The sequence below is a fragment of the Petaurus breviceps genome, unplaced genomic scaffold (assembly GCF_028583685.1).
Source record: "Petaurus breviceps papuanus isolate PSGF00001 unplaced genomic scaffold, PetGlider_PUasm1.0 126, whole genome shotgun sequence".
Lineage (NCBI taxonomy): Eukaryota > Metazoa > Chordata > Mammalia > Diprotodontia > Petauridae > Petaurus > Petaurus breviceps.
In genome coordinates this window covers 54337136-54347536 of record NW_027185655.1, presented here as the reverse complement: position 1 = coordinate 54347536, position 10401 = coordinate 54337136, and the positions used below count along the sequence as shown (strand labels likewise).

General features: G+C 41.6%; 1 protein-coding gene across 4 annotated transcripts in view; it reads right to left on the bottom strand.

Annotated features, from left to right (window-relative positions):
* ACSL1 (acyl-CoA synthetase long chain family member 1) overlaps positions 1-10401 on the bottom strand; it is an 82602-nt gene that overhangs the window by 48388 nt on the left and 23813 nt on the right. For 3 of the 4 annotated variants that reach the window (XM_069096011.1, XM_069096007.1, XM_069095999.1), the window contains exon 2: positions 4083-4309. In XM_069096011.1, coding sequence (XP_068952112.1) covers positions 4083-4277 — 195 coding nt within the window. In that variant the 5' untranslated portion in view covers positions 4278-4309. Of the gene's footprint in view, positions 1-4082; positions 4310-8863; positions 8971-10401 lie in introns of those variants that run through there. The other variant, XM_069096001.1, reaches the window with a different exon arrangement.

The following is a 10401-nucleotide window of genomic DNA, read 5'->3' as shown; positions in this document are numbered from 1 at the left end:
GAAGGAAGGAAGGAAGGAAGGAAGGAAGGAAGGAAGGAAGGAAGGAATCACAATAAAGCAAAGCACAATAAAACCAGGTATGTTCATATATGCCTGTGTGTATATTCAGAGGCATCTGTGTACCTCAGTGTACACATACCTATACATAAATGTGCATGTATGCATTCATGTAACATATACACATGTGCACATATTAATTACTTAGATGTACAATAGTTCTCTATATTTATATCTTGTATGTATCTAGACACTGACATGTTGTCTCTCTCATTAGGTGGTGAACTTCTGGAAAGCAGGGATTGTTTTTGCCTCTCTCTGTATGCCCAGTGTTTATTAGCACAGAGCCTGGCACATAGTAGGCTCCTTATAAATGCTTCCCAGTTGATTCTTACCAACGAAACCTGCTGGAAAGGGAGTGGGCTCCACCTTGTTTGATGGTCTGAAGCATCTTTCCCTTAAGTTCCATCAGTCTCAGTCTGGATACAGGGCAATAAACCATAGCACGTGTGACTTCTCCATTGCCTGCATTTACCCCCATCTTACTGTATGACTGTCCCAGTGACCAGGGAGACTCTTCAATGCCAGGATTCCTCCACCTGTGATTAGGTCACCCATAGCTGTGGCTGCATGTTCTCACTGGAGGCCCATCACCAGCCTCAGCCTCTACCTATGTGGGTGGATGCCTTGGTTCCTGGGTCATTCAGTGCCTGTGCTAATGACACCTGCATCCTTCCTGTCCTTTCTGCCCACCAGGGTCTGATCTTGATCTTTCAATTTCAGACCTATCTTCAGACTCATCCCTAGTTCCTTTCTCTGGTGTTCGCTTGACCCTGCAGATCTTTGTCCACCCCCATTCCCAGGCTTCCTTGGTCTGTGCTCATCCAGATACCCTTCAAATTTCAATTCCAACATGTTGGCCAGTCCTCTAACTGCAGCATCCTGATGTGATCCTTTGGACCACTGGACTGGGTTCAGTAATTTTTTTAACCATCTACTTACTGATTGTGCCTTAACAGACCATCAAACTGAGAAAACAGATATGAAAGCTCCAATTTGTTTTTATGGTTTAAGAATCATTCAACTAATTCTAATAATAATGATAATTATATAAATTCTAATTGAACTAAAACTAAGAAGATGAGGAAATAAGTGTGATAGGATTAAACCACTGCTTAGCTGAGGTCTAAGTTTTGGCCCCTTAATTTGAACTTGCCCGATATCTTTACTGCTTGCTGAGGAAGCAACAGGAACAGGGAGCCTTGGCATGTGCAAGGCAAAAGCTCTGACTTACAAATGCCCAAGTACTTTTGGGGAATGTTCCCCCCCAGACTCCACCCCCAAATATCTGTCAAATGGCCAGCGGCTTGCAATAAAGTGACCAAGCAAAATGAGGAAGTTAATGTAACTGCTACCAGACAGACACAAAAACAAGCAAAATGTGTGGAACCCAGTTACGCTGTTCCCATTTGCTTGCAAAGAGATACAAATAAGCATCATTCTGGGTCACAAACTTGGCTCCTGCACAGCCAGAGCCTCAGAGACACTGGATTAATTCTTGATGAAATCGACCAAACTGCTCCAAGTTTTTAATTTCTGCCCTGCCCCCATCAGCTTCTCACATATCTACCCCAAGCCTACACAAATAGGTAAAGGAGAGCTCTGGTCATTTTTAAGTGCTCTTCCGTTCAACTTGGGCCAAAAACCTAAACCCAGCGTTATCTGCGTTGCCAGCCCCTGGAGCTGCACCTGGTCAGTGCCTAATGGATGCTTTCTGACTGGTTCAGGTAGTAAGACAAAGGCAGAGATTTTAAACTTTTATTTCAACACAGGCCTCCGTAGCAGTCTGGTGAAGTCCTTTGTACCCCTTCTCAGTCTTGTTTTCAAATGCACAAAATCCAATACATAAGATTGCAAAGAACTTTGATTATAAAAGGATACAACAAATAAAAATTATTTTTAAATGCACACTGACAGGCCCTAGGTTAAGAACCCTGGTTCTAAAGTGAATGCAATTCTAGCAATTTCTAGTGGAGGCATTTGCTAGCCACACCATTTACTAGATCTGCAACAAAAAAGTCCTTTCATACTCACAGACATTTGCAAATGATTTAGGGAGATTAAAGATGTTCTCTATTCCCTCTAACCCCCCAAAACTGAAGTTACTATTCTTCCCCTTCTTTGTATGGGTCAGGATAAGTTACTCTTAACAGATTTTAAAAGTTTCACTTTAACAATCAAGAGGTTTTTTTTTTTTCTATTTTTTTGTATTCTAGTATGTTATGGAAATGCTTGTTTTATTTCTTAAGTTGAGAATAAAATAAATAAATAAAAAAGGGTTGAGTTCCATAGGGCTATCATTCTCAGACCAGGATTTTATCTGGTTTGTTCACTGGTTTTTTGCTTAGCTTAAGGGACACCTGGGTTTGAAAATTCACAGCTTTTCCCCTCCAGGATGGCTCTATCCTTCTATTATTTGTACAAGGGGTCTTGTAATCCTAGCAATTCTTGGCCAATCTTGACAGTTTCATCCCTTGTGTTTGAAATCAGTCTCAATAAAACACTCCAAGTTATAAGTATTGTTAAATCTTGATGTGGAGGTGGAAGAGAAGACAGGTGGGATGCAGTATGCAGAGCTGAAGCCCAACCACTCTGTACTTGATACAAAAATCAGAGCTGATTTCCACCATCCTTCCCTTCCAACGTTTGGGTGGCTTTGAAAGCAGGAAGACAACATGTATAACAGACAGAGATCTGGCTGCAGAATGTGAAACATCTTAAAACACATTACTGACTATAGAGCCCTGGGAAAGGGACCCTGGGGGCAGGGGAGCTAGAAAAGGATAAAACCAAGTTGCCAGTTTTGATGAAAGGGCAGTTTCCATGGCAAGGAGAGAGGACCAGTATTTCTGAGCATCCACAACATGATAAAAATCTTGCTTAAGACAGATGGGCCCACAACATAACATGATCTAGAACCCAGGTAGGAGAGATGCTCCCCTGGCAGGCTCTGTTTTTGACCGAGAATCCTACTGAAGGGGGGCAGAGGGCTCCTAAGTGACAGGCAAAGCTGAGAGAGGCACTTGTGCAGCAGCATGGGTTTTGGAAAAGGGCCTGGGTTCAAGTACTGGTTTTGCCTTTATTAGGTTGCACAGTAGATAGAGCAGGGGGTCTGAAGACAAGAAGAGCTGAGTTCAAATCTAGCCTCAGACACTTACTAAGTATGTGACCCTGGGCAAGTCACTTAACTTCCCTCAGGCTCAGTTTCCTAGATAGAATGTGAATGATAGCAGCATCCACCTGCCAGGGCTACTGTGAGGCTCAGATAAGGACATCTTTCCAAAGTGCCTATCATATAGGAGGGGCTGTACAAACGCCTACCCCTTCCCCTTTCCTGAGAAATGCTTATTTCTTTTGTGATGGTCAAGTCCCTTAACCCTTCTGCTCGGCTGTGTCCTCTGTAAGTGATCGACCACATAAAGGATCAAGGTCCTGCCACCTTGAAATCTATGACCCTAGGAAGGCTTCCCAAGTCCTGAAAGCTGGACCTAGGACAGGCCCACAGAATTAAAGAGATATAGAGATAGAGATACAGAAACATGGAGATAGATATTTTGAGAGATATGGAGATAGAGACAGATATGAATAGAGATATACAGAAATAAAGATATAAAGAGACAGAGACATATATGAATAGAGATATAGAAACAGACAGATATGAATAGATCGAGATAAAGAGAGATATTAATAGAGATAGATATAGATATATAGAGATAGAGATGAATATATATATATAGTTAGATATCTAGAGATATACATAGAGAGCTAGAGAAACATAAAGAAATATATACAGAGATAGACACAAGTAGAGATAGATAGATGGCTACAGATAGGTAGAAATAGAGATAAATAGATAGAAATATAGTGACAGAGATAGATGACAGATCTAGATATTTGCCTGTGTTTTGGCCCCTGCTCCCAGGGATGGCAGCTCATACTTCAGCCTTCACTAAATGAGGAGCCCGAGATGGGGGCACAAGCCCCCGTGGCAGGTGACAGCAGCCTCACCCTAACCCAGGACTCACCTTCACTTCCACCGACTGCATGGAGAGGTCACACGGTGGTTTCAGAGCCTTGGGTCTCGTAGCATACCAGAAAGTCGTGAGTGCAGCAAAAGCGCCAAAGCCCATCAGTGTGTTTGTTGGGAGAGTGCGCACATATTGTCGGAAGTCCCCAAACTCTGGCATTCGAAAGTATCGAAATAATTCATGTGCCTGCATTGTCCCGTTGTGGTTGTCCCTTAGGCCAGATTCTGCGGGGAAAGAAGGAACAAATTCAGTATTTCACAATGCTACTCAATCGGTGAGCCCCAATTTCCATTTATAAGGTTGAACTGCCAGACCATCTAAAGGCCCTTTCCATCTATAAAAGTCACAGACCAAAATCCAATCAATGTCAGGCCCACCAGTCATTATGATTGCTTCAAATCCCATTTTCCTACTAGAAATTAACAGAAATATGTTCTTAAATCTTAAGACAAATGAGAAACGATTTTGATCATTTTATTTCCTCTTGAAAATTTCCTTTTAAGAGCATTAAGGAGATTTTGTACTTAGTCGTGAACAGTTTTTTGTTTTTTTTTAAGCAATCGGGGTTAAGTGACTTGATCAAGGTTACAAGGCCAGTTATTTCTGGGTGTGGTGCTGAATGTCTGAGCCCAGGATTCGACCTCCAGGTCGTCCCAACACTGGAGCCGGTGCTCTTACTCGCTGTGCTACCTGGCTTGTGAACAGTTCTTACGCCATGTTCAAACAAGTAGTCTATCTTTGAATCCTGACTCAGATACCTATTAGCTGTGTGGCCTTATATGAGTCACTTGATTTCCTTCAGCTTCTATTTCCTCATCTGCAAAATGTGGATGTTAATAAATAATACTGCCTACTTCACTGCACTGTGGTGAAGAAAAGTGAGATAATGTATGGTAAGCATTCTGCAAACCTTAAAGCATTGTTAGTTACTATTATTATTCTTACTGATCGATACACCCAACATGAGATAGTCCAACTCGATGGTCAGTATAGCTGCAGAGAAACCTCAAGTCACCAGTTTACCTCTATTCTTCTTCATCACATCCTTATAAAGTTTCCCAAATGGCAAAATAAATTGATCTGAATTTCACACACTCTCATGTGAGCACAGGCGCTCATCTCTTCTATTTCCTTTCTTTTTTTTTTGCTTTTTGAGGAGGGAAGGCAGGGCAATTGGGGTTAAGTGACTTGCCCAAGGTCACAGAGCTAGTAAGTATTAAATGTCTGAGGCCACATTTGAACTCAGGTCCTCCTGACTCCAGGGCTGGTGCTCTATTCACTGCACCACCTAGCCACCCCATTCTATTTCTTTTCTATTCAAAATGTTTAGGCAGGCATCCCTTCAATGAATGGGCACATAATAGTGAAAATTTAAAAAACACAGCAGTCCAACCAGACTATTCAACATTCCCGGTTCTCATTCCAGTCTTAACTATTTCTATGCTTAAATTGAAACTCTGCTCCACCCACCAAACTCTGCTGCTACATCTGCCATGAAGTGTTCTTTGGTTCTACCAACTGGAAAGCTTTCAAAATTTCCTCATAGCACTTCATTTGTACCTTTCATTGACTCTTAATTAGAAGGCAGAATATGATGCTTGTTTCTACATCTTCTCTTCCTGAAGGTCTGATGGGATCGCCCCTCCCTCCTACCAAAAACAAGTGCCTCCCTATTGCTTCTCAAAAAGGAAAAAAAAAAAGACTCCTCTGTTTGACATCTTAGCCTCTTAAAACCCGGCCCCTTCCTACTCTTGCAGCCTTCTGGCACTCTGCTCCCCTCCTTGAATTCAGGAATTCCTCCACACTGGCCTACTCCTTATTCCACACATACTCTGGTTCTCACCTCCATCTGCCTTTGCACAGCTGGCCCCCAGGCTTGGAATGCATTCCCTCCTCACTGCCTGTCACCTCTCCAAGACTTAGTTCAATTATTGCCTTTTCAGGAAGCTTTTCCTCATCCCCTGGCTGCCAGGGTCCCCTCGCCCCAAATTATCATGTAAATATTTAGACTGTGCATGATTAGACTGGGAGCTCCCTGAGAGCATTTACTGTTTCAAGCTGGTTTTGTATCTTTAGTGCTTAGCACCTGGCACACAGGAAGCATGGAAATACTTGTTGATTAATTATTTTATTTTTGTAACCCCATTACCTAGCACTGGGCCTAGTAAGGGGAGAAAGTAAGTTCTTCACAAATGGTTAGATGGAGTTGAAATGAATAAAGAGACCATAATATATGTTTGGTAAATTGTCAAAACTTGGCTTCATTTTTATGCTTTGTCTGATCTTAGATGGCATCTAGCAAGCGCCAACGGAACTGCTGGGGCCTACTACTTTTCATCAAAAAGTTAAGCATTTATTATGCCACTGCAGAATACAAAAGTATGCAACATTGTATTAATCTGATTGGAATGTCAAGATACAGGTAGCAGATTAGCAAACAAGCCAATGTGCAATAAAATACCAAGCTGTAAGATACAATTAGAGAATGCTAAAGCATATAACAAGGTGCTAATTGTATAGTGCTGACAATCAACACATTTGTAATTTAGAGAATTCCTGATGGGGCTACATCCCAAAGTTTCAGTCTACTGTGGCAGCAGAAAGAGGCAGAATTAATTAGCACATAACTAGTGTGTTTGTTAGTTTTGCTGACCTGCTTCCTCTCCTATCCCATTTCTTTATTATTTTTTGTTGCAACGGATGGAAAAGGGATATATTTGAAAATGAAGAGGATATTAAAAGCCATCAACAAAAATTAAAATAAGCAAATAGTTTGCAACTCCAAAGTTCTTCCCCAGCTCTGGCTGTTTTCCATTGACTGATGGAAAGCAGAACACTTTAGAGTGTGGATGTTTTAACAGTAGGTATTCTTTAACATTCAAGTTACAAGATAACTTTCTAAACTCGGGGGGGAAAAAGTTATTGGCCCGACCCTGTTTAAATCTAAGTTTACAAAGTCATTTTGCCCCCCAAATGGCATTTGGTTGCTGGAAGCAAATCTGAAACCTAGAGATATCGGAGTATAGTGTTTTTAGGAAGACTCATTCCTGGTTAACATAAAGCTAATATAATCAAACAGTATCTAGGATCTTTTAACCCCTTTTTTTGTTACAACAAACATTCTTTACAATTTTTGGTAGGCTTTCCATGACAAACAAGGCAGAGGTAAGCAAATATTTTTTCCTTAAACCTCTTAAGAGACGACCCCACTTGAACAGCCTCCAGAGCAGCTGATGGCCAGGGAGAGAACCCAGTGCATGTAAGAACAGAAGGATGAGTGGAGGTTAGAGTATTGATGTCAGCTCAGCTGGCACTTCCCTGAACCTCCAAGGTCTCTCAGGGCATTAGTCACATGCAGAAACTCTAGCAGTTGCCCACTAGGCTAAAGGTAACTAGCAGGCAAAATCCATGCTTGACTTCTCAGAGGGAGGGGAGACTAAGCCAAAGGCAGAGAAGCAGAAATCACCCCACTGCCCCACCCACAGAGAGTGAGAGATACTGCTAGCAAAGTTTTCCTTTTGCTCAGCCTCCTTTAAAAAAAGACAATGGGAATTTCAAAAGCCAAAAACAATGATGAAAGTAAGCCTTCTTTCTTAGAAGCAATATAAAAATGTATTCTGCCAACTCAGCAGTTTGGGTTTTTTTTTTTTTATACCAAGGAGAAGGAATTTTTGAATTATTTGTAGAGAATCAACATCTACTCTCCATTTATTTCATCGTTTATTACTCTTTACCATATAAGGAGCAAGACATGCAAGATCAATATCAGGCCTGAGGGGAGTTGGTTACAAATCTTACCAATTAGATGAGTGAGTCCCTAACCTCCTCGTCTGTTTCTTTAATTGTAAAATGAGAAGTTTGCACTGGATCTCTCCTAAGGTTTCTTCCAGTTCTAAATCTAGGATCCCTGGAGCACTGCATGGGGGCAATTAGGAGACCCTTCTAGACCTTGTTCTCTCACTAACTGGGATCAAAGAGTTTGAACCTGACCATCTCTAAAAAGGGTTTTCTTCTAGCTCAAACATTCCGTGTTCCTACACCATCTGACCCCTCCCAACTACCCGGGTAACATTCCTCTGAAAGCACTTAAGGCTTGAATAGACTGGCAGATCACTCCCTCCCTACCCCGCAACCAAAAAATAAAAATAAAAACCAATAAACACACACACACACACACCAGTTATAAAAAGTGATTACTAAGACTAAAGACACAGTAATGCTTGCATGAATTTAGGTTATTCAGCCCAATCACAAACCCAGACCAAAGCTGCATAATTATTTCCTACATTCCTCCTGAAATGAACAGTCATGAGCTAAGTTAATCAGACACCACAAATTTCTATTTTAAGCCTTTGGGGTAACAAGCATAACCCAACACTAGAGCACAGCGCATCAAAAAGGTTAACACGTCCTTTATAAAGGACACCAAACACCGCTTTAAAACTTCAAAATATTAGAGGAAATGCGTCCTCATACCTATGCTTCCTACCACCAGCTCCTGGATGTGCATCCCCAGAAGTTTCATGTGCTCACTTCCCAGCTTTAGTCCGTGATAATGGCAATCAGCTCCAGTTACTTGAACTCACGCCTATTCACTGGCAAAGTGAAGGTCACAGACAGATTCCACAGGACAAACATTTATTTAAGGCTAATGGCAATAGTTCCTTCTCTATTTAAGAGTACCATCATATATTCAAAAGAAATGAAAGAACTTTTTATATAGTTCAAGGAAAACAAACAACTAAGACCAACAAATAAGGAAAAGTTCTTGATTTTACCGATTGTAGGAGGCTACTGTCCAGCTGTCTGGGAGTGGCTTAAGTTCAATCCAAAGGGGTTGAACGAGGGCTTCCAGGCTTATAGAACGCTGCTAGACAGACAGACACACACACACACACACACAAACAGGGAGACTTGGACGACCTCTAAGTAAGCAGGAGGTGAACGTGCAGGCCCATCCTCTTAAGGCTTCATTACAAAGATTCCCAAGCTGGGTCAAGGCTATCTCTTAACTGTTTATTATCAGAAACAGAGAGTCTGCTTTTATCAGTCCAATGGCATTTCAATTCAATTCAGGGAAGACTGACTTCTAGACTACTAGCCTCTCAGTTTATAACTCCACTCCAGCACATAAATCATTGGGCGTTTACTAAGAATATAACTCAATCAGCTTAAAGGCTTATCAGGCGTTGTGTTCTGGGGACACTTAGGTGGCTGACAGTTTCTCCTTCCCACACCTACTCCCCTGCCCCAGGCCCACAACTGGGTTCCTTCAGTTTAGTTTTCTTCCTTTGGATTTCTTATTCCTTCCTATCCAAAAATGACAGAATGCAATGATGGGCTGGGGAATTCATCACAAAAATAGAAGAAAGCAGACATAACATGACTCAGTATTAAAGAAATATGCATGGGCAAATGTATTACATTTACTGGACAGATAGTGGGGTTAAAAGGGTCAGATTCAGGAGAACTAGATTCTATCCTGCTTATATTACTTGTAGGCAGTTTCCTAATTTGTAAAAACTGTTACTAAGCATTATTTGTATAGTGCTTTACATTTGTGAAGCCTCTTATTTTAATTATCTCATTTCAGTCACGCCAACCCTGTTAGGCAGGTACTTGTGATGTTACAGATTTCACCAAGAGGAAACTAACATTTGGTAACTGGATGGCATGGTGGACAGAGAATAAGGCCTGGAGTCTGGAAGCCCCAAGTTCAAATTCAGCCTCAGACAGATCAAGCAGCTACATGACCCTGCACAAGTCACTTAATAGTTGTCTGCCTCAGTCTTCTCAACCGGAAAATGGGTATCATAATAGGATTGTGAGGATCAAATGAGATATTAGTAAAGCAATTTAGCACAGTGCCTGGACCACAGCAGATGCTCAATACATGCTGATTCCCTTTCCCTTCCCTTGGCAAGTGGAAGGGAAATGCCATTGCTCAATGAGGTCACACAATGAAAAATGATGCTTTCTTTTCTTTTCTTTTACACATAGCATTTCTTAAATGCCTGCTGTGTGCCAGGCACTGTGCTAAAACCCGGGAAATACAAATATGAGCAAACCAGATCATCCCTGCCCTCAGGGAGCTCACATTCTAAAGGGGAAGACAAGACATAAAAGGAGGTGGGAAAGTCCACAAAGGCAAGAGAGAAGATCCTGGAGAGCCGATTGGCTCAGCCTGGTATCTAGCAAAGTTAATGCTGTGTTCCCCAAAGGTTTCTAGAGGCCTTTCAAACCCTAGAATTCTGCTTCTATGAAGTCACTGCTCCTTCAATGGAACTACCCGCAGTTTAACTCTGTTGTACAATGG